At 41.8% G+C, this 25,009-nt stretch overlaps 1 protein-coding gene across 1 annotated transcript in view; it reads right to left on the reverse strand.

The window, feature by feature from the left end:
• LOC117507318 (A disintegrin and metalloproteinase with thrombospondin motifs 9-like) overlaps window positions 1-13,861 on the reverse strand; it is a 201,385-nt gene extending 187,524 nt beyond the window's left edge. Inside the window, exons 1-4 of the mRNA XM_034167162.1 lie at window positions 13,486-13,861; window positions 12,918-13,309; window positions 8,232-8,385; window positions 1,261-1,589 (exon numbers count right to left, since the gene is read on the reverse strand). Coding sequence (XP_034023053.1) covers window positions 1,261-1,589; window positions 8,232-8,385; window positions 12,918-13,309; window positions 13,486-13,582 — 972 coding nt within the window. The 5' untranslated portion in view covers window positions 13,583-13,861. The remainder of the gene's footprint in view (window positions 1-1,260; window positions 1,590-8,231; window positions 8,386-12,917; window positions 13,310-13,485) is intronic.
• Between the last annotated feature and the right edge of the window lie 11,148 nt (window positions 13,862-25,009).

Genomic DNA, 25,009 nt, shown 5'->3' on the forward strand with positions numbered 1-25,009 from the left:
CCAGTGAGTGTTGGAGGTCACCGGCCAATGAAGCCAATAGGACCACATCATCTGCAAAAAGCAGTGGTGAGACCCTGAGCCCACCAAACTGGAAACCGTCCTCCTCATAATTAACCAATATGAACAGCAAATCAACTTTAAAGTAATAAATACAACTACACTGATACATGTATCACTGAATGGATCTAAATGTACTATTAAGTGGTCGATGGCTCCATTTTAAAGTTTGAATCAGTTGTTAAGCTTGTTTCGCTCCTAATTCCTCATGTTCAAGCTCTTGTAAAAGCACAGAGGTTGCTACGAGGCTCTTGTGAAAATGGTTACAGGAGCATTATTTGCCTGTGAAGTACAAACAAATTCACCATGTCTGATTAATGGTAGTTGGTATAACGCATAAATGTACCAATTTGAATTTCATGTTTGGTTTACAATTTGTGAATATGGTCATGTTAAGAGAAAGTTACACTATGTTAGTTATGCTATGCTAACAACAGCTGATTTCTTCTTCTGGGCTTTTTGTATGCTGCACTTTCTGCTACTCTATGTGGTGCTGCCCCCAATGGTGAACAGATGGCAAGCAGAAGCAGTGCCAATGTACACATTAGCAAAACCCTGAGGAACTTCTCTTGTTTTTCATGAAATATTTATTTGATGATAAGTAATGCTCCTTTTGGCTTGTTCTACTTAATCATGGAAAATGAAGGCGTAAATTAAACAAATAATTGTATTGGAATAACAGTACTGAATGTATTGAATTTCAATGAATAGGACTGAACTGAATTGTTCCATAATGAAAAGTATTGTTCTTGACATGTATCGTGGCCCGTGGGGGAGGTGATGGTCTAGTGGTTAAGGTGTTTGGCTTGAGACCAGAAGATCCTCGGTTCAAATCCCCGCCTGACTGGAAAATCACTAAGGGCCCTTGGGCAAGGTCCTTAATCCCCTATTGCTCCTGGTGTGTAGTGAGCACCTTGTATGGCAGCACCCTGACATCGGGGTGAATGTGAGGCATTATTGTAAAGCGCTTTGAGCGTCTGATGCAGATGGAAAAGCGCTATATAAATGCACCATTTACCATTTACCCATGTATCTAGATACCCATTGTATCATTTCATATGGGAGAGATGCACATCCCCAATGTTTATGGAGGTACACCGCTACTGTGTCAACATTATACACATCTCCCAGCCAGCAACATTTCCTAGCAGACCAGTTTATGCAAGCAATATCAGTGACAGACTTTGACAGAACAGAACTTACGATAGACATTAATGTGAGTATGTAGTGCTGTAGGTTGCTGCCGTGATGCTCCGCCATTTTCCTGTCGGCCACCAGCATGGCTTCGACAAAACGCGGGTAGGAGAGGAAGCGCTTTGATCTCCTGTGAGGTCCTGAGCCATCGCTGCTGTCATTTGATGGTCTAACGCTGCTGCTCTTTGATCTGAGCAAGGCATTGCTAAACAGCCCGGCAGTCAGCGACTCCAAATGGCTGAATATGCCTGCAGTGAATGTCGTGGCCTCACTGGACATGGCGGTCACCTCTGCTGCTGGCCTCCTCAGCTTGTGCCTCTTATGTCTATGTTGGTGTCCTGGACAGACAGACATGGAGAAAAACAGACAAGTTAGGGACAATGGTCATGTAGATGTGTTCCCAATCACGCTACAACCGTGGCGATGCAAGAAGTGAGTCTGTCGTCTAGAAATGGGTATTGCTAAAATGTGGTGTCGCTCTTTTTTAATGTGTGTATGTGTGTGGGGGGTGGGGGGGTTGCTCAAAGAGCAAGTGAGCATATGAGCACAGTCTGCAGTGACTCTGCTGCTCTCTCAGAAGAGGGAAGACAGGAGGGCAAAGAGTTCATACTAGGTAAACCTGGCTCCCCGCCACAAAACAGTGGAGCAAAAACTGCAGCGCACACACCAAAAGAGTGACTGAGCGGCAGCACAACAACTCAACACAGAGGGGAAACTTACCATGTTAATCACCACATGGCAATAGTTGCATGTTTTAATCTTTTTGTTTCTCAGCACATTTCTGGACCGTCAGCAATACAACAGCAGCGCTGGTGTAGATCGCAGCATATAAGTGGACCGCCGTGATTTATGGCTACAGTCACGGCTTTACATCAAAGAAACAAACACTGAAACTCTGATGAATCAGTCTTTGCCAAAAATGGGTCAAATGTCTTCCCTTTGGCCATGATATGAGAAATGGGTCCAAAATATACAATTCCACGTGCACACACACATATACTGACAAACACAGCGCAGGCAAACCTCTGCAGAAACGTATCCAGCAGATAGAGGGGGAAAAATACAGGTCAGGTCACATCTGAAAGCATGCTCTGGTGTCATGTGTCGTCACATCCACCACACTACAGAACTGCCTTGGGTCCTGCAATGGCAACCACCCATGCAGACAACTGGTCCATCCCCAAGCTCTCAAAAGTGGTATCTACAGATGTATAGGCTGCAGCCAGGTGAAATGTGGGCACCCCCTTGGCCTTCTCCAACCGCTGAAGTCCTCAACACTGAAGCCACTGTGTGCTGGATTATACACAGGGAAATGGGCCACATGGCCAAAATGTTGAAGCAGTTATAGAAAACGTTCTCTCATGATGCAAGTGACACTCCTCATCTTAGGCTTCCTAAGTAACCAGAGGTTTGACACTGTCATTCCAGTGGTCCCGAAGCATCCTTTGAAAAGCTCTAGTACCAAAGACATCTAGTCATCACATTAGGTCACTGGTTATCATCCAAGTCTCACAACCATACAGTAAGACAGGTAGCACCAGGACCTTAAAGACTTGGACCTTCGTTCTCCTACAAAGATAATGGCAACACCAATTGCCTCTGTCCAATGCCTCCATAAGCTCTTCCCAGATATCTCTCAGTCTCAAAAGTCAAGGACCTAGAGATGTGAATGTCACTGCCGCCAGAAATTAATGTCTCTATAAGTTTGACACTTTCACTGCATACAGATACACTTCTGAGGGCCGAGTCCAGGAAGTCATCGAAAGCCTGGATATTTGTCTTGATCCGGACAATCACAAATTGAGACACCTGAATTCCTCAATGAGAAGTCTACAATCAACCTATCTATTGATTTTGCATAGATCACAACCTTGTCCACAAAGTCATGGTCAGTAAACGTTTCCTCAACAACAAAAGCACCGAAGCTGCTTGTTTCCAAAACCCTATACAACACCCAGTCCATGCAAGAACTGAACTCTGAAGGAACCAGAACACATCCCTGAAAGATGTCAGTATTTAAGAGGAAACAGTCAGAGACTCTGCCCCTGCTCTGCACACCACACACAGTACCTGTGTATACTCTGGCTAAGGAAAAAATAAGTATAGGAAGAAAAAAATTCAAACCGGGTGTATTTTTCTTCATTTGAATTTGTTTCATGGTGGTATCACTTTGCTTCAACACGTACTGCATTGCATGTTCATGGCAGTGGGTCTACCCAACTTTCTTATCAAAAGATGCACAGGACGTGCAAGAGTCAACAGGAAGTTTAGGGAGTAATCTGACATGGACACGAGAGTGAACTTCCAAATGATTCTTCCTGTGTGAGCGATGGAAAGCTTCCTTGCTACTGTGCCGTCGCTGCAGGGAGCGGCGCTGTGCAGACTGTAACATGAGATGTGTGCTGAGTGAAGTTCACACCACACTCTGTGTTTAATTCAATCACAACACTTCAACAAGAACACAACTGGTGGGGAAAAATACAGTACATATGAATGAGTGCTGATATGATACCACAGCACCACAAGCTTTGATTAAATACATAAAAAAAATATGATCTTACAGGCTACTATTCATTGTATTTTCCCATCATAACACACCATCATTTTTAATATTGTTTTTGATCTCTTGTATAATACACATAGCCAAGGTGGGATAGTTGCCCTCAGAAAGCTGACTCATTGGATAAACTCAATTCAGTTATGAGCAGGATTTCCATCTAATAAATATATGTTTTCCCAATTAAATTAAATTATCTTGCATGGATGTACTTTTTTTGAGTTGGGTCTACAGATATTTATTAGATGGAAATCCTGCTCATAATTGAATTGGGTTCATCCAATGAGTCATGTCATGCTACACCACAATCGCTGAAATAGTGTAAAAACCTCAGGAACCATTCAGTTTTCTTTCAGTTGAGGAGGATTGTGCGCTTGATTCCAGTACAGAAGGTTCCTGGTCCAAGACCGCTCCTGCCCATTCGCCATATAATTTGTGTGTGTGTGTGTGTGTGTGTGTGTGTGTGTGTGTGTGTGTGTATATATATATATATATATATATATATATATATATATATATATATATTTATTATAAAAGCCAAGTGGTCTCTGTGTGCGTGCGTGCATGTGTGCATATCAATCAATCAATCAATCAATTTTTTTCAAATCACAACAAACAGTTGCCCCAAGGCGCTTTATATTGTAAGGCAAGGCCATACAATAATTATGTAAAACCCCAACGGTCAAAACGACCCCCTGTGAGCAAGCACTTGGCTACAGTGGGAAGGAAAAACTCCCTTTTAACAGGAAGAAACCTCCAGCAGAACCAGGCTCAGGGAGGGGCAGTCTTCTGCTGGGACTGGTTGGGGCTGAGGGAGAGAACCAGGAAAAAGACATGCTGTGGAGGGGATATATGATATGGCTTTGATCATGCAGAAACTGGGGAGAGCTGACATGGTATGCGTATGTGTTTGGGCCAAGGAGAAACACTGCTAAGACAAAGTTGATAGGACTAAATTTTTTTGGAGAAATTAGCAATTTTAGCTAGTAAACAATGGACAATATGTTGTAGTGCACTATGGGAGTTTGGGGTTTTGAGGTTTTAAATGTTATTGTGGTTCATGGTAGTTTAACAGTGTTCTTAGTGTTATTGATTTATTGTGTTTTTATAGTTTAATTGGTTTAGTCAGTTTAGTTAAGTGTCATGTTGTCATTACTATGGGTGGACTTGAACCAGGAACCTTTTATTTCGGAAGCAACTGCAACCACTTGGCCACCATGCCACCCCCCACCTTCCATGCATAATATCATTAAATGATTCAAGGAATCTGAGGGAATTTCAGTGCATAAAGGGCAATGGTGCACAGATATTTTTCACATGGCGCAGCCTGGCTGGTTTTCACTGTGCACGATGAGACGCATCTGGTGGTGTTCCAAAGGTGAGTTTTATTTTTTTCCATGTCTTGCCGACACAGGTGCATCTTCGTGGCTTGTACAGAGGTGGATGGTGTACATGTGACGTTATGTGTTTCAAAGCTGTGAGTTGCGCTGTCACAGTGGTCAGCAGTGCTGTGGTGTGCTGCACAGAGCTGCTGGAACACAGTGACTGGCTGTGGAGCCAACAGCACAGCGCACCTGCATGTCTTGTTACAGCTATGATGTTCATAATGTTTCATATACAGTGAACTCATGGGAGGGTATGATGATGTATCTGGACTATTAGGATTGTTATGGGTATAACAGCATGGTCAGATGTGCGTGCTGCACTGCTATCAGTTTCATAGCATGTTGTCCACATCCAGTTCACAAGATGAATGTGTGCCACGGACATTTTACATGACAACATGTCCTTTGCGCTTCCTGAACAGGATCTGGTGGAGGTGCACATCCGTAGCACAATCTGGACATGCTGGCAGGATCTGACGTGCCTGACCATGGCGACTATCCCTTGAACCCAGTCTGGGCTGTGGTCACACTGCACTCCAACCGCAGTATCAGCTTTCACCACTCGGAACGCACCTCAACATTGGTGGGCATGTGCACTACAGTCGGGCTGGCCGCGCGATTGTGCCCGCCTGTTTGAATTGTTCTCAGACTGCTGTTGGAGGTTTTGTGTGTGCCCCATTCTGGCTCTAGTGTGACGGGCAGGTGTGTTCAAGCACAAGCAGGACATTTGGCCAGGATTCGACATGTCCGAACATTTTGAACTGCTCCTCAAACGCTATCAGAATTCTTCAAATGCTGTTTTCATGCCGTATGAATATTACGACTGTAGTCACATTGTGGACAGACTGAACTTAGACTGCCAGTCGATATGTTTTCCACCTATGACGCATCTTGAATGTTGTGTACATATGCTCTGGCTGCATAACTGTGCCGACTGCTCTCAGACTGCTGTCCGACGCGTTTCAATGCACCTTGACACCCCCCGATTGGGGGTAGGATTCCCATTTGACCTCTAATGTGAAGGCGCCTTAAGACATGTTAAGGCGCCTTCTTCTTATTGTCTTAAGAATAAGACAATAACATCTGAAAAGCCTCACTGCTTGGTATCCTCAATACCAAAATTTTAAATATTGTGACAAGGAATGACAACATTTCAAAGTGGTAAATGCTTTAGCATCCTAACTCTTTTACAATGTGTTGCAGGCCTTGAATACAGGGATGAACATATATTAACAAATTAAATGAAGTTACCCACCCAAAATGTGAAATGTCTTTGGTTCATACTCTATGGAATTAAATGAAAGTCTAAGTAAATGTAAACATAACTGATTTTTCCCCCCATACATTTTCCATACCATCCCAGCTTTTATATTGTGGAATTATTAGTAAAGCCCCCATCACACATAGCAAGAATGTGCAGGAACCAGGTCAAAACAGCAAATATTACCATCATTGGACGCAGTGACAAAGGGAAAGAGGCATGGTCAGCAGTGTCATAACACAGCCAGACTACCTCGTCCACACCTACATGATGGCATCCAAAGCACATGATGACACAGACTGCTGTCAGACAGGCATAAAAGGCGCTGAAAACTGCCCAATGTCCAAACGTCTTGATAGCAAACACATGACGGAGTGGGAGGCAGCGCTGTGTCTCTCACGCTCACATGTGTGCGAGTGTGTGTGTGCGGGACGCACGTGCACCCCGCGCACATGCATGGGGCTGAAATGATCACTCAGCTGTGTGTCTGTGTGTTCATGGCTCTGGATGAGCCACTAAGCGTGTGCGCATGCCACTGGACACCCTTGCTGAAAGTTTGGTGGCAGTGGACCAAGCAGTCACACCATGCATCAGATGCAGCCTTTCCACCAAACATTCATTTCTTTTTTGCTTACTTCAGGAGCACACTGCAACTCTGTACACCGTGATGTCAGTTGGATTATCACATGGAATTGAATTTTTGCCATGGTTATTTGCAGCACACAGCAGCCGGGTGAGAGGCTTTTCACCACAGGCTGTGGTTTGGTTCCTGTGCGCTCTGCCCTGTGAAACGATCGTGGCTCCATGCTGAAGGTGAGTTTCATATTTAATAATTATATTTAATTTTTATATTTAATTTTTATATTTAATTAATAATTAACATCACACCTCCTACAGAGTTTAGATGATGATCAAGTAGGCCTAATAATATGTATATTACAGCAGTGAGATCCATTTAGCTACGTGCTTGATGTGTGCTATGATGCATTACTGCGCATGAGGCCACGAAGAGGTGCAGTGGCACACGGTGCTTTCAGTTTGATTGTGGACTGTTCATATTCACTGTACATGATAAATGTGTGCCACATATATGTTACTGCATATCAACATTTCCTTTGTTCTCCCGGGCCGGGGTCCAGTGGAGGTGGACATCCGCGGCACAACATGCCGACAGGCTTTGTTGTGACCAATCAATCTCAGAACTCAATCAACCGCAATCTGATCGTTTCAGATGCTGTTTCGATGCTGTCAGAATATGTAGACTGTGATCAGATGACACAAAAAACTGCACAGAGACCACCGTCAGATGTGCGCCCATCTCGATGGCACGAATAGTGTTTTGAACCTGTGCAACACACTCAGGACAGCTGAGTGAATGGGACCAAATATGTAGACTGCTTATAGACTGTCATCCATAGGTCTTCAGACCGCGCCTCAATACTTCCTGATTATGGTCAGATGCGTCATGCTGATGCCATTCAGCCTGAATCGGCATATGTGTGATGGGGGTACAAGTTCTATACAGGCCAGATGCTTATCTCCAGATAGCATGAAGCGAATGAAAGTCTGTGGCTATGAGTTTATTGGGACGCTGCAGAATAAGTATCTTGTCCAAGAACAGACAGGTACGCTAAAGCACACACCTGGAATCAAACGCCAATCTATAATGGCAAGCTCTGAATATGTGTACACTATGCTTATTTTTGTTTGTAAGCACATGTGTATGAGCATGCGCACACACATATATCAATTCATCCAAGATATAAATGGACTGTACCTGAAGTATCACAAGCTGAGGATGTCTGTTTCTTGGGTGCAGCCTTTTTGTATACAATATGAGGTTTAGTGTGTTCCTCTTCATAGTGTTCTCCTTGGTAGCTGTGAAGGGGTTCCACAAAATATTCCCCATCTGGAGACCTGAAAGTGCCAAGCTGGATATCAGAAAAAAAAAAAAAAAAAACACAGCAGTTAATGTTCAGCCATCAAATGACTGTATTGCTTGGTATGGCAGGAAACATGTTTCATTTTGACATTGAAATATGTTGCACAGAAATTTAATTTACAGAATACAAGAGCCACTCAGAGTACCACACCCGAGACTGACATGTTTGACAGTCTGTCCAAAATGATCATAATAATAATTTTACTTGTATAGCACTTTATTGTATAGGACTTTAATAAAGATGCTAAAAAACCTAAAGCAGGGGTGGCCAAGTTCGGTCCTGGAGAGCCACCTTCCTGACACTCTTAGTTGTCTCCCTGCTCCAACACACCTGAATCCAATGAAAGACTCGTTAGCAGACTTTTAATGAGCCTTTCATTGGATTCAGGTGTGTTGGAGCAGGGAGACAACTAAGAGTGTCAGGAAGGTGGCTCTCCAGGACCGAACTTGGCCACCCCTGACCTAAAGCATACACACACACAAAAACCCTCATGATCACCAATTTAATCAAATAAATTAGCAATAAACATTTCCAACCATCAATAATTACACTGGTCAACACGATTTTTTTTTTGCATGGAGTTTTTCAACGGAGTTTTGGGGCGCTGAATCCGAAGCTGGTGTTATGAGTTTTTGCCAATCATATCACGTTTTTGAGATATAAGAACTTATCATATACCTATAAATGATACGCCAATATGATTGGAAAAAAACACTAAAGAATAAATAGCAATACACCCTTTTCGCGGACGGGTAATATTTTTCATACCACCCAAGTAATCAGCCAATCCAGACAGTGGAGCAGCGCCACGACGAAGAGGCGCGGTCAGAGGAACTGTGAAATACTGGTGAGTCACTATTAATAATTTCTTACGTGTCCAACCTCGTAGGTTGATCGTTAAAATTAAATTCGTTAGTTCTAAAAGCCATCATAATTATTTATAGGAAAACGTTCTATTTTTTTTCTACTAAGGTTTGAACATTGAGTATTTACACAGGAGAGAAAAGTGAGAAAATGTTAATGCCTGTTTGAGAAAAGTGTATAAAGTGTGTAGTGAGGGGTTTACAGCCTTAAGCCTCAGACCGCAAATTGTGGATATTCAACATCCTGGATTGTCTTGGCCCGATATCGCACTGTGTGTGGTGTCCCCCAACCATAAATGAGCACACAGCCTGCTGAATGTGACATGCAGCCAATCAGAAAGCGAGGTGACAGATGCACATAGCAGAATCTAAAATCAAAACGGCTGTTACGGCGCACAAGAAAGTCCAGTGGTCATACTGTCGCCACGCCTTTAAACAATGCCTTTTCTTTTTGTATTGTTTATTTCTCCATTAGAAAGAGCCCACAGACTATCTCCATTGCGTCTTCCTCGTCCACCATGTTTGTTTACTCTGAAGTCATGTTTAATCTTGAGAAGTTCCCATCTGACCTGGGAATGTTCGTGTGTGAAATCTGTTTTTATGTTGTCTTTACCGTGTGGCTGCACACCACACACACACTGTACGACCAAACCTAATCCAAATCCAAATCCCATTTCAGCTAATACACGCCCCTAAATCCTACACACTGTAGCTTTAATCACTGAGCCAGCACGCCACTGCTATGCACTCACCCTGAGTTGCTAAATAGAAAAACATATAATGCTAAAATGCAGCTAATTTTCTATCCATTAACTAAAATAAACCATGTTAAAATCTGGTGGTCTGGACCGAAAGCACAACTGCATGTTTAAATAGGAGAATTTGCATGCATATATAACTGACCCCAGAAATGGTGGAAATAAAAGCTGTGATGTCAATCAGGCAAATTGTGAGACTTCATACTTTTGCTCTCCTGCCAAGTATTTTGAAAGCTGACTTAATTTATCCAAGATGGCACATTTCATGTCAACTTAGAAGTCTGAGATGCTCAAGATAATAGTACACATGTGAAGTTAAGCAAAAGCTGCTTGTTGATGATTGGCCGGGATGCATATGAAAAAACAATATTGGCACAAGCTGGTTTGATAAAACATAGCACCGTAAAATTACCATGTGAAAAACAGTAAATTGTGCCACATGTGGACACTTTGGCAGCAGTTTCTTTGGAGATGCTTCAACCACAGGCCAAAAGATGAAGAGTGCTGCTTATGTGCCCCTGAAGACTTTGAATTGCCTGGGAAGTTAAGTCAAGTCTGGGCAGATGTACCACAGAACTGTCTTGGGTCCTGGATGGCAACCACCCAGGCAGACAAACAGTCCATTCCCACCTCTTGACAGTAACCATCTATCTGCTGCAGCCAGGTGATGCGTGGGCTTCTCCACTGGCCTTCTCCACCCACTAGGGTCCTCAACACTGAGGTACCTATGTGCTGGTTCATACACAGCAAAAATGCAACACATGGCCAAAACGTCAAAGCTAATGTTCTCTCACAGTGCAAGTGCTGCTTCTTATCTCAGTCTCTACTGTTGGTTTGACACAAAGTCATTCCATCAGTAAACACAGATCCTCTGAACAGACCTAGTTCGAAAGACATCCAGTCATCACCTTAGGTCAGCATGAGTGTCCAATGCCCCGGTCACAAAGGCACACAGCGATATCTGGACGACGGATAAAAAGTCAAAAAGTCACAAAGAAAAGGTGGATGAACGATCCTGCACATTCCCCCATCACCAAAAACTCTGCAAATCGAGAGCAAATAAAGGAATGAAACAAAACTGAAACTAAAGAAAGAAAAACATCAACCTCGAGGATTTTGGGCCCCATGAAAAGAAATCTTACTGAGCCATCCCCATATTATTTTGTCAGTATTATAATTGTATTAGGAGCCTCTATGGGCCCCTGTCAATCATGGCCCCTTAAATCTTTATCCTTATTCTCCCCTTTTTGACACCCCTGCTCAACGCTTTAAACAAAATCAAAATGAAACATTCACGATGATGTGACTGAAAGTGGGTATAAAACGGAGTGCAGCCAGCTTTGCCCTTATGTCTGCAGTACTTGCAAGTGCAGAATTTTGTTTGTCTTCACAACAACAAGTTTTGCTTGTCTTCACATTCTGAGTTTTCGCATTGTGTCTGTACCTTGTTGCACACTGTATCTGTGATAGTACTTGTCCTGATGAGTACCTGTGACGAGTCCATGGCATCAGCCATGGGGAACTGTCCGTGTCAGACGAAGGCTACTCCCGAAGACTCACACACGCAGGCCAGCCACAAACGGCTGGAACGTGCGTAAATAGTTAAAGTAGTTGATAAAACGTTCTTAACCCTGTTGTTTCTGTATGAAAACGTTGCTTTTTCGTAGCAAAAATGAATGATTCATTAGCAATACAAGGATGTTTCATTCAGCTCATAGAAGCTTTAGTTATTGATTCGTTCAGATATCATGGCGTTCCTTCAATACGTCGGACTTGGGAGGTTGAACGTAGTTGGATAAAAGTCAAATGAAATGCTAACATTATAAAAACTAAGCAAACGATAAAAAAACGGTCAAGGAAGAAATCAAAACGAAATACAGACAAATTGAGGTTGTCATCGGTATTCAAATTATTCAACAGTTTCAAATTTCTGATGAAGTGCTAGCTGCAGGAATGAAGCAGCGAAAGTCCAGATTTCTTGTTTTGTTTGGGCTTCGTTGTAGTTCGTTAGTGCCGTGTAACCGGGGCTCAAGTCTCACAACCCTACAGTCAGACAGGAGGCACCAGGACCCCAAAGACTTGGACTGTTGTTCTCCTGTGGAGATGCTGGTATGGGAAAATACCTCTGTCCAGCGACCTCATGACTCCATAAGGCAATAACAATCTCACAATCTGAGAACCCAGACACAGGACTGTATGTCACTACCAAGATAAGTCAATGTCTCTGCAAGTTCAACTCTTCAACACACAAGAAGTTCAACACACAAGAAGCACTGAAAGCCTGGATCTTAGTCTTAAACACACTCCAAGTCCTCACTCAGTATATCAATGCTTCAGAATATCCATTGATTCAGGAACGATCACAGCATCACCTGCGAAGCTGCAAATCAAAAGTCATCTCAGGTTATTTAAGAATAGTTAAAGGCAGCATGATCATAAATACACGCCCTAAAAATTGTGTGTATAAATGTCAGTTGCAATGATCAGTCAAAGTCATTCTGACGTAATTTACGAACAAATCTTTTTTGCCAGAACGTGACTATCCTGCACGGACACGGAAAAGACGTTTACGCCACTCCAGCACTCAGGGGACTGGGAACGCTTTATGGTGACGTCAGCACCACTCCTACTCCCGCTCCACCCGCGTGCGTAAAGACGTCACACAGAGCGCAGAAGCGGCACAAACCCGAGCGCGCCGCAGATAATGACAGTTAGACTTCAGAACTGTGTTTTTTAGATTTTGTTTAGTTATTTTTTTTTTAATCCTGCAACAGGATATGCGCTGTCATGGGAAAATCTTAAAACGTAACAGTTTGACGTTCTTTAAAGCACGATCCACGCAAACGCACGGAGCGCGCAAAGGTGAGGAAAAAAAAAAGAAAAAAAAAAAACAACTCACCAGTCCGGAGCACAAACTGATTACGGCGGCGTGTTCCACGCGTGCGTTCACATGCCCTGTGTAGAAGCAGTGCCGTAACTCCGTGTCCTCCTCCTCCTCCCCATCGGTTGTAAAATCCGTTATGTTTTCTCCTCGGGGTGCTCCCAGAACCGTCACAGTGTAGAGGGGAGCGATAAATCCCGAATCCAGCGTTAAATTAAAGCGGTAGTTCTGTCCAAATGCAGAGATCCTGTAGTGGATATTTGGCGAGGCCCAGTGATCCGTGATATTGGCTGCGCTCTCGTCCAAACTTCGCCTTTTCCTCTTGAAGTGCGCGCTCGGTGGAAAGTGGTCACCGGCTTCATTCACCCGCACCGGCGTTACGATCTCATAAACGACGATCTCCTCTTTGACTGGGAAAGAATAAAATTGTAATTAAATAGTTAATCCCACATTAAGAACAATCTAGATGTATTTTTTTAACTGTATTTGAGGTCATCTGCAGTCAGTCATGTGCTCATCTGAATCCTGAACCCATTCATTCTGCACGCATTCAAACTCTAAGCTTCTGTCAGAGCGAATACTTTACCTGTGCTCGAATTCAAAACCAATCTCCTTGTAGATGCAACTACATTCAGAAAATCAGGGAATAGCAGGAACCCCAAGCCCCAGAAGAGCACATGCATGATTGTCCACGTTCAGAGGAGCGCGGCAGCCTGGAACAGTCTATTCCTGCGGTCACTGCGGGCTTTCCGCCTCCGCTCCGCCTGCCACATCCAACACGACTGTCCTCAGCTCCTGGGGAGAAGGTCTCTGGCCGGTGGAGTGCGCTGGGACGTGAGAACTTGGCGGATCTCCTGGCGAACATGCATACTGCAGAGAGGAGTGGGCTGCTCGCACTGCGACGGGCTCCGCTGCAGCCCAGGACCAGAACTCCCTGCCAGGGGCGGACTCAGCCACACAGGGTACACTGGCTCCCAGTCAGACCACTCCCGACTTATATACGCTACCCCACTCACACACACACACACACACACACACACACACACACACACACACACACACACACACACACACACACACACACACACACACACACACACACACACAAAAAAGATGCTGATTTGGTCCTGAGTTGACTTTTTAAAGGGCCAATCCACTTTTTTGCAACCTTAGTCCAATTTTTGCTTTGTCAGCAATATCTGAGCGCACCACCTCTGACATTTAAAAAAAATCTTTATGAAAGAAAATATGAGTGAACACAGCACACTGTAATTTTTTTTAGTAAAATAGTGAATAACTGGACTTCAAATAGTGTTAAATTAACTCTGTCTGGTGTTAAATCAACTCTATCACAGGTAGAGGTGTAACAGTACTCTAGCTACATATGTCAATGTTCCCGCTAATTATGTAGAAAGTAAGTTGTGGTGAATGTTTTAACTTTAAAGAAACAGTTCCCAAAATATAAATTGTAATCCTTGATGTTTTCTGTTCTTTATAAATCATGAATGATTCTTTTGCAAGTGGTCGTTATTTCTTCTGGGCAGTATTTGACATTTCATGGTGTCACAATACAAATAAAAAAAAAAAAAACATTTAATATAGGCTTCTTGGTACAATTATTATGATTCACCATGCATCGTTACACCCCTAATCCTAGTGTCAAATCATTTTCTCTATCACACTCTTAAATGAACTCGGTCACAGTGTTAAATCACCTGAGGGTTAAATCCAGGGTCACAGTGATAAATAGGGTTGGGACAATCATGAAAATCATTATTCGACTAGTCAGGTACCATTTGTCATCGACTAGCTGACTAGTCGGCGACTAAATTTGACATTGAATGAGTGAAGCCAATTTGAAATCTTCATGGTGAAACTCAAATGTGACATTTATTTGAACAAATATAAGCATAAAATCACAAATACAAAAAACAACATTAGCATGAAGACAATCCCTGCATTCATTCATTAGTCAACTCAAACAGGTAGTTTATGTCTAATAAACTTAAACAGGTAGTTTATGTCTAATAAACTACCTGTTTGAGTTGACTAACAGGGTTGGGTAGGACTACTTTGAAATGTAATCCAAAAGTAATCAGATTACAAGTAATCCAAATGTATGTACATACATACATGTAATCCACATGTATTCTTTCAAAGTAATCCTACCCAACTTTGTTGACTAATTCACCTGCTAAGGTTCACACACTTTCTTCATTGAGTGAAGGGAGTGGTGGCGGCTCCAGCAGGTCTGTTCTTTTACGGGTTACTGTAAATGAACTTAATAAATGGCTTTTGACTAGTTGACTATTAAAAACATAGTTGACTAGTTGGATGTTAGCTAGTTGTGATCAACTATTATGACTAATTGTCCCATTTCTAGTGTTAAAACAATGCTGTCATATCATTAAATCAATTCTATCATAGTGTGAAATCAACTTTAACATAGCACCTGATCAACTCTATTCTAGCGTTAAAACAAATCTTGTCAGGACTCATGATGGGTTGACACCGGAACCAGTAGGAGACCAATGCAGACTCACAGACATGGCTAGCTGTGATGACAAAGAGGTTTTATCTTGTAACCAGGCAGTAGATTCGGTACACAGGTAGTCAGATAACAAGGCAGAGGTATCAATAATGGTGGTCAATAATATCAATCAATCAATCAATTTTTTTTATATAGCGCCAAATCACAACAAACAGTTGCCCCAAGGTGCTTTATATTGTAAGGCAAGGCCATACAATAATTATGTAAAACCCCAACGGTCAAAACGACCCCCTGTGAGCAAGCACTTGGCTACAGTGGGAAGGAAAAACTCCCTTTTAACAGGAAGAAACCTCCAGCAGAACCAGGCTCAGGGAGGGGCAGTCTTCTGCTGGGACTGGTTGGGGCTGAGGGAGAGAACCAGGAAAAAGACATGCTGTGGAGGGGAGCAGAGATCGATCACTAATGATTAAATGCAGAGTGGTGCATACAGAGCAAAAAGAGAAAGAAACAGTGCATCATGGGAACCCCCCAGCAGTCTACGTCTATAGCAGCATAACTAAGGGATGGTTCAGGGTCACCTGATCCAGCCCTAACTATAAGCTTTAGCAAAAAGGAAAGTTTTAAGCCTAATCTTAAAAGTAGAGAGGGTGTCTGTCTCCCTGATCTGAATTGGGAGCTGGTTCCACAGGAGAGGAGCCTGAAAGCTGAAGGCTCTGCCTCCCATTCTACTCTTACAAACCCTAGGAACTACAAGTAAGCCTGCAGTCTGAGAGCGAAGCGCTCTATTGGGGTGATATGGTACTACGAGGTCCCTAAGATAAGATGGGACCTGATTATTCAAAACCTTATAAGTAAGAAGAAGAATTTTAAATTCTATTCTAGAATTAACAGGAAGCCAATGAAGAGAGGCCAATATGGGTGAGATATGCTCTCCCCTTCTAGTCCCCGTCAGTACTCTAGCTGCAGCATTTTGAATTAACTGAAGGCTTTTTAGGGAACTTTTAGGACAACCTGATAATAATGAATTACAATAGTCCAGCCTAGAGGAAATAAATGCATGAATTAGTTTTTCAGCATCACTCTGAGACAAGACCTTTCTGATTTTAGAGATATTGCGTAAATGCAAAAAGGCAGTCCTACATATTTGTTTAATATGCGCTTTGAATGACATATCCTGATCAGAAATGACTCCAAGATTTCTCACAGTATTACTAGAGGTCAGGGTAATGCCATCCAGAGTAAGGATCTGGTTAGACACCATGTTTCTAAGATTTGTGGGGCCAAGTACAATAACTTCAGTTTTATCTGAGTTTAAAAGCAGGAAATTAGAGGTCATCCATGTCTTTATGTCTGTAAGACAATCCTGCAGTTTAGCTAATTGGTGTGTGTCCTCTGGCTTCATGGATAGATAAAGCTGGGTATCATCTGCGTAACAATGAAAATTTAAGCAATACCGTCTAATAATACTGCCTAAGGGAAGCATGTATAAAGTGAATAAAATTGGTCCTAGCACAGAACCTTGTGGAACTCCATAATTAACCTTAATCTGTGAAGAAGATTCCCCATTTACATGAACAAATTGTAATCTATTAGACAAATATGATTCAAACCACCGCAGCGCAGTGCCTTTAATACCTATGGCATGCTCTAATCTCTGTAATAAAATTTTATGGTCAACAGTATCAAAAGCAGCACTGAGGTCTAACAGAACAAGCACAGAGATGAGTCCACTGTCCGAGGCCATAAGAAGATCATTTGTAACCTTCACTAATGCTGTTTCTGTACTATGATGAATTCTAAAACCTGACTGAAACTCTTCAAATAGACCATTCCTCTGCAGATGATCAGTTAGCTGTTTTACAACTACCCTTTCAAGAATTTTTGAGAGAAAAGGAAGGTTGGAGATTGGCCTATAATTAGCTAAGATAGCTGGGTCAAGTGATGGCTTTTTAAGTAATGGTTTAATTACTGCCACCTTAAAAGCCTGTGGTACATAGCCAACTAACAAAGATAGATTGATCATATTTAAGATCGAAGCATTACATAATGGTAGGGCTTCCTTGAGCAGCCTGGTAGGAATGGGGTCTAATAAACATGTTGATGGTTTGGATGAAGGTTGGATGATGGTTGGATACTCTATCTCCCTTACAGAGTTTAGGTAGCTACTCTGCACTGTGTTGGTATATGGCATTAGAGAACATAAAGAAGGAATCATATCCTTAAACCTAGTTACAGCGCTTTCTGAAAGACTTCTAGTGTAATGAAACTTATTCCCCACTGCTGGGTAGCCCATCAGAGTAAATGTAAATGTTATTAAGAAATGATCAGACAGAAGGGAGTTTTCAGGGAATACTGTTAAGTCTTCTATTTCCATACCATAAGTCAGAACAAGATCTAAGATATGATTAAAGTGGTGGGTGGACTCATTTACTTTTTGAGCAAAGCCAATAGAGTCTAATAATAGATTAAATGCAGTGTTGAGGCTGTCATTCTCAGCATCTGTGTGGATGTTAAAATCGCCCACTATAATTATCTTATCTGAGCTAAGCACTAAGTCAGACAAAAGGTCTGAAAATTCACAGAGAAACTCACAGTAACGAACAGGTGGACGATAGATAATAACAAATAAAACTGGTTTTTGGGACTTCCAATTTGGATGGACAAGACTAAGAGACAAGCTTTCAAATGAATTAAAGCTCTGTCTGGGTTTTTGATTAATTAATAAGCTGGAATGGAAGATTGCTGCTAATCCTCCGCCCCGGCCCATGCTACGAGCATTCTGACAGTTAGTGTGACTCGGGGGTGTTGACTCATTTAAACTAACATATTCATCCTGCTGTAACCAGGTTTCTGTTAGGCAGAATAAATCAATATGTTGATCAATTATTATATCATTTACCAACAGGGACTTAGAAGAGAGAGACCTAATGTTTAATAGACCACATTTAACTGTTTTAGTCTGTGGTGCAGTTGAAGGTGCTATATTATTTTTTCTTTTTGAATTTTTATGCTTAAATAGATTTTTGCTGGTTATTGGTAGTCTGGGAGCAGGCACCGTCTCTACGGGGATGGGGTAATGAGGGGATGGCAGGGGCAGAGAAGCTGCAGAGAGGTGTGTAAGACTACAACTCTGCTTCCTGGTCCCAACCCTGGATAGTCACGGTTTGGAGGATTTAAGAAAATTGGCCAGATTTCTAGAAATGAGAGCTGCTCCATCCAAAGTGGGATGGATGCCGTCTCTCCTAACAAGACCAGTGTTGAGGAGTATAGCAGACAAAAACAGAGGCAGAGTCACACTACAAACTGAGTTCAGGATTAAGGCAAGGCAGAGGTCGGAGCAAACAAGCAAGGTGAAAACACTAAGACAAACAGGACATGAACTAAAAGGCGAGAGAGTGAAGAAAGTCAACAATCAGGCAGAGAGCTGTGGAACTGTGAGGGCTTAAATAAGGAGCAAACTAATCAAGGTGAGGTGAAGCAGTTGCATGGAAGGTTCTGGAAAGAGGTGTGGTTTTGTGAATCCAAGAAGAGGGAAGAAAGGCAAGAGAGTGCGGGAGTGAAAAACAAAGCGGTGCAAAGCAAGAGGGCATAGTGGCATAAAAAACTAACTGTGAGAAATGTGAAGTGCTGAAGACAAACAAATAATTAACGTGAGCAAAACAAAAGGGGCAAACCTAAGAACTAACGTAACAAGTCAAAAAGAGGAAAACAAGAAAACTAATGACTAGAAACTAGTCACTATAACTAAAACTAGAATGGAACTATACTGATTGGTACAGAAAAGTGAATACAATAAAATGGCAAAATGAACTATTGGTTAAACAGAGAATAAGTGATGAACAGAAAACAAAACTGGTGACTACTGAATAAATCAATGAATAACTGACACACAATAAATGATAAGAGAAAATAAAACCCAAGACTAATAGAACACATCCCGACAATAACACCCAAAATAAAGGAAAACCAGAGGATACATAACTACTACTGAAGACCATGAATAAATGAATGACTGCAAAACTAATTGATAAGCTAAAGAATGAAACCAGTGACTAAATTGTAAACAAATATAGCAATAACCAGAACCAAACAGAGACTAACATGATAAAGTATAAACATATTAAATATTATATATATATATATATATATATATATATATATATATATATATATATATACAAACACACACACCAAGGTCAGGGTGCTGCCATGCAAGGCGCTTAACTGCACACCAGCATCAAGTTGGCGATTAAGGACCTTGATCGAGGGGCCTTGGTGATTTTCCGGTCTGGCAGGGATTTAAAATGAAGAACCTCTGGTCTCAACCCCACCGCTTAACCCTGATTAGACCATCACCTTTGTGCTGATGTTGCACATGGATCTCACATGGTGTGTCAAACTTTACAAAACAGACAGCAAGCAAAAGAATAAAACAAACCTCAGGAAACATAAATAATATTAGTCCAACACAGAAACACATTGCAAGCATGTCTGGTTAGCCAAGGTGGAATCAACACTTGTTTATTATTAACTGAACCAGCGAACATGCATGGGTTTAAATAAAGCACTTTTTTAATGGACTGTTGAATGATTGGTCAGACATGGTTTCATCATTTAATCTTCAGTCTGTTGTTTCTGTCCTTTGAGGGTCAACGTTGAATCTTCAGTGGAAGTTTACAGAGTCACCAATGGGTAATAAACATATCACAAATAATCAGCAGTTAATAACTACCCCATGGAGTTTAAGTTCTTCTTTCTTCTACAACTGGTGCTCGATTGATATACTTTTCAACAATTTTTGCTAAAAGGGACATCTTTCATATTACACAACTATCAAATGTGAAACACCTGATTGTTGATGGTATGACCCCCCCAAAACAGTGACTTTGTTTTAAAAGTGACTTTGGATTGTTGAATTTCCAAATGTCCATACAGACGCCACAGGGGGCCCTGACCATTAAGGGCACATGAACAGGCAGCCCAACAAGGTAAACATGTGATGACGTAAATTTGACCCTACTTGAATACTTTTAATCTTTTTTGGCTTCATATAATAGTGGGATGCATTTTGGCAATATGCAGAGTGGCAATCGGGCAGTGAGTTGGGGCCCATAGGAAGTCCCTGCCCTACGGCAACAAGCAAGATAATCTTAGTATGGCTGTATACTTAGAGGTTCATGGGTTCACTGAGTGGCAAAATGCAAACTGGCAAGTGGTGTTGCTATAGTGACTGGAGGTGTGTTCCGGAAAAGGTATTGTGTTGAGACAACGTAATGGTATATAGTGTCTTACACAGAATAAAAAATGGAAGTCTTTGTTGGAAAGATGATCAAAGAGTGTGTCAACCAGCCTGCCTCAACAGAGTTATTCATGAACTCATCATATTTGTAGCCCCACTTGTATAACCCTCTTTTTGAGAGTTGTTGCTCTCTTCTCTAACATTCTTAGATCCCAGTTGCTTTTGATAACCTTTGTTTCTGATTACTGAACTGTAATCCTGATGACTCATCTATATAGGGCCCCTTCACATATAACATGATTGAAGCTGACTAGCGCACAAAGGAGGAATTGCATGCCAATCGTGAAAAATTGGTGCCGCCTCCAACACCTCGTACACCTGTCGCTACAACTACAATTGCACACACACCAGCGGCCGAAAGACAGAGTGTGCCCTGTGAGAGCCCATTCAATCCCTCTAGTGGCAGGTGTTGGCTAAATTCCAGGTGTCACACACGGACATCCAACAACGCTCGCTGGACACTTGTGGTGCCATTCGTGCTGTCAACACAAAAATAGTGAGCAGACGATCACTTTCGAGATGGCAGTGAAATTTGTCTAAATGTTCCCACGAGTGTGGCATTGCAAAGCAACACATGTGGCATGCGTATCATACATGTGCACGTGTGCTCCACCCCATGTGCATGTGTGCTCCACATGTGGCATGCCTATGTTCCGCACCACCACCACCCCCCCCCCACTCCCCACCAACACACGTGGCGTGCAGGGGACAGCACACTTGCATGACATGCTGATATGTATACAGACACGATCACATGGGAGCCACACAGCCACATTTGAGTGCACACAGCCAGGCTGCAGTGGCTGCACACAGCGCACCTCGGCAGGCTGCTCCCTGTGAAATGGACCATCAGCTCACACAGCAGGTTATCTGAATGTCATGCGTGTCCAGCAGAATATGTGCGTCGCAGGACTATGACAATAGGACAATCCAACAGTGCCACAAATACGCCACTTTCAGTCATGTATCACCAAAAATACGCCATAACAAACATTGTTTTGTCAGTTATTACGGCGCTTTTCTCTCTCTCTCTTTTTTAAAAAATATGTTTATCTCCTTGTTGATTGTAGGCATTTTATGCTATAAGACAGTGATTATAGTGCAGTGGTAAAGTTTCCATCTGGTAATCTGAGCTTTTGTAACTTGCAGGTTCGAATCCCGTGAGTGGCATTTATCTTTGTTTAACCAGGGTTATTTAACTGCAGGGTTCTGTATTGCGTCCCCTTTTATTTATTATTGATGTCAACACAGTGATTTTCACTTATACAGCTGGTTTTTATTTTATTTTTCTCCACATTAGCGATGCAATGTGGTGCAACACATTCCAGCTGCTTGCACTGTGTTCGTGCACGCGCACGAGTGTGCACGAAACCATCACCGATGTGTCATGCGTCCCTCATGAGAGCAGGTGGATGGTTCGTGATTCCTCATATCATGTTTGGTTCACGGATTTTCTTCTGGTTTCTGTGTCTTTCGTGTTATCAAATCAAATCAAATCAATTTTATTTATATAGTGCCAAATCACAACAAACAGTTGCCCCAAGGCGCTTTATATTGTAAGGCAAAGCCATACAATAATTACGGAAAAACCCCAACGGTCAAAACGACCCCCTGTGAGCAAGCACTTGGCGACAGTGGGAAGGAAAAACTCACTTTTAACAGGAAGAAACCTCCAGCAGAACCAGGCTCAGGGAGGGGCAGTCTTCTGCTGGGACTGGTTGGGGCTGAGGGAAAGAACCAGGAAAAAGAAATGCTGTGGAGGGGAGCAGAGATCAATCACTAATGATTAAATGCAGAGTGGTGCATACAGAGCAAAAAGAGAAAGAAACACTCAGTGCATCATGGGAACCCCCCAGCAGTCTAAGTCTATAGCAGCATAACTAAGGGATGGTTCAGGGTCACCTGATCCAGCCCTAACTATAAGCTTTAGCAAAAAGGAAAGTTTTAAGCCTAATCGTAAAAGTAGAGAGGGTGTCTGTCTCCCTGATCCGAATTGTAAGCTGGTTCCAGAGGAGAGGAGCCTGAAAGCTGAAGGCTCTGCCTCCCATTCTACTCTTACAAACCCTAGGAACTACAAGTAAGCCTGGAGTCTGAGAGTGAAGCGCTCTATTGGGGTGATATGGTACTATGAGGTCCCTAAGATAAGATGGGACCTGATTATTCAAAACCTTATAAGTAAGAAGAAGAATTTTAAATTCTATTCTAGAATTAACAGGAAGCCAATGAAGAGAGGTCAATATGGGTGAGATATGCTCTCTCCTTCTAGTCCCTGTCAGTACTCTAGCTGCAGCATTTTGAATTAACTGAAGGCTTTTCAGGGAACTTTTAGGACAACCTGATAATAATGAATTACAATAGTCCAGCCTAGAGGAAATAAATGCATGAATTAGTTTTTCAGCATCACTCTGAGACAAGACCTTTCTAATTTTACAGATATTGCGCAAATGCAAAAAAGCAGTCCTACATATTTGTTTAATATGCGCATTGAATGACATATCCTGATCAAAAATGACTCCAAGATTTCTCACAGTATTACTAGAGGTCAGGGTAATGCCATCCAGAGTAAGGATCTGGTTAGACACCATGTTTCTAAGATTTGTGGGGCCAAGTACAATAACTTCAGTTTTATCTGAGTTTAAAAGCAGGAAATTAGAGGTCATCCATGTCTTTATGTCTGTAAGACAATCCTGCAGTTTAGCTAATTGGTGTGTGTCCTCTGGCTTCATGGATAGATAAAGCTGGGTATCATCTGCGTAACAATGAAAATTTAAGCAATGCTGTCTAATAATACTGCCTAAGGGAAGCATGTATAAAGTGAATAAAATTGGTCCTAGCACAGAACCTTGTGGAACTCCATAATTAACCTTAATCTGTGAAGAAGATTCCCCATTTACATGAACAAATTGTAATCTATTAGATAAATATGATTCAAACCACAGCAGCGCAGTGCCTTTAATACCTATGGCATGCTCTAATCTCTGTAATAAACTTTTATGGTCAACAGTATCAAAAGCAGCACTGAGGTCTAACAGACCAAGCACAGAGATGAGTCCACTGTCTGAGGCCATAAGAAGATCATTTGTAACCTTCACTAATGATGTTTCTGTACTATGATGAATTCTAAACCCTGACTGAAACTCTTCAAATAGACCATTCCTCTGCAGATGATCAGTTAGCTGTTTTACAACTACCCTTTCAAGAATTTTTGAGAGGAAAAGGAAGGTTGGAGATTGGCCTATAATTAGCTAAGATAGCTGGGTCAAGTGATGGCTTTTTAAGTAATGGTTTAATTGCTGCCACCTTAAAAGCCTGTGGTACATAGCCGACTAATAAAAACAGATTGATCATATTTAAGATCGAAGCATTAATTAATGGTAGGGCTTCCTTGAGCAGCCTGGTAGGATTGGGGTCTAATAGACAGTGGTGGGCACACTTCCGATAATCCGGTAACAGATAATTATCGAAGATAATGTTTTCATTATCGGATTATCTTTTTAGATAAATTTAAAAACCATCATTGGACTAATTATCTTCCGATGAATTACTGTCCGATACCTTTTAGACCGATAACGTACTAAACTAAGCTAACAGTGAAAAACATTTTTAAAACTGTTAAAGCTGTTGAGACCTACCTGTTAAAAGTTTCCTAATAAGCATGTTTTTCTATCCTCTGCAAACAGAAACCACTCTATCGTCTGTAAGCAAAAGAGAACTGGTGACCAATAAAAAAAAATCCTTTCCTTTAACGCCATACTAATATAATCGCAATGTCACCAAGTCATGTTTAACTTATGGTTCAAATTTTAACCACTCATTTTAGACAAGTTATTTAAAATTATTGTCATGTCTGAAGTTTATAAAGTGAAAATATCAGATATATGTTTTCATTTTAAAGTAATGTGCTAATTTTTAAGGTTTTGTGAGCACATGCTGTGCTAGGCAGCAATGCATTATGGGTAGCATAAGGTAATCTCAGACGTTCACGACAGGACAAATGCATTTCAGACACTCTGTTCAGGGTCCACAGATAACAGCATTATACTCTAGTGACTAAAACTCTCGTGAATATATTCTCTGGGTTTATAGACGTTAGTGTATTTGCGTTTGTTAAATTCCACGCATCTTAAATGTAGCAGACACGGATTATCTGGAATTTTGTTTGACATTTTTTCAAGGCTGCTACTGCCATCTACTGGCCAGGAGTGTTCATGGCAGTATTAAATGTCTGGGTACATGGCTGCTTTCAAAGTGTTGGTATTGTCCATTGTCCAGGCGCTTTTTGTGTGCATATATTTGTTAACTTTGTATTCTAAAACTACG

This window comes from Thalassophryne amazonica, chromosome 3 (genome assembly GCF_902500255.1).
Source record: "Thalassophryne amazonica chromosome 3, fThaAma1.1, whole genome shotgun sequence".
Taxonomy (NCBI): domain Eukaryota; kingdom Metazoa; phylum Chordata; class Actinopteri; order Batrachoidiformes; family Batrachoididae; genus Thalassophryne; species Thalassophryne amazonica.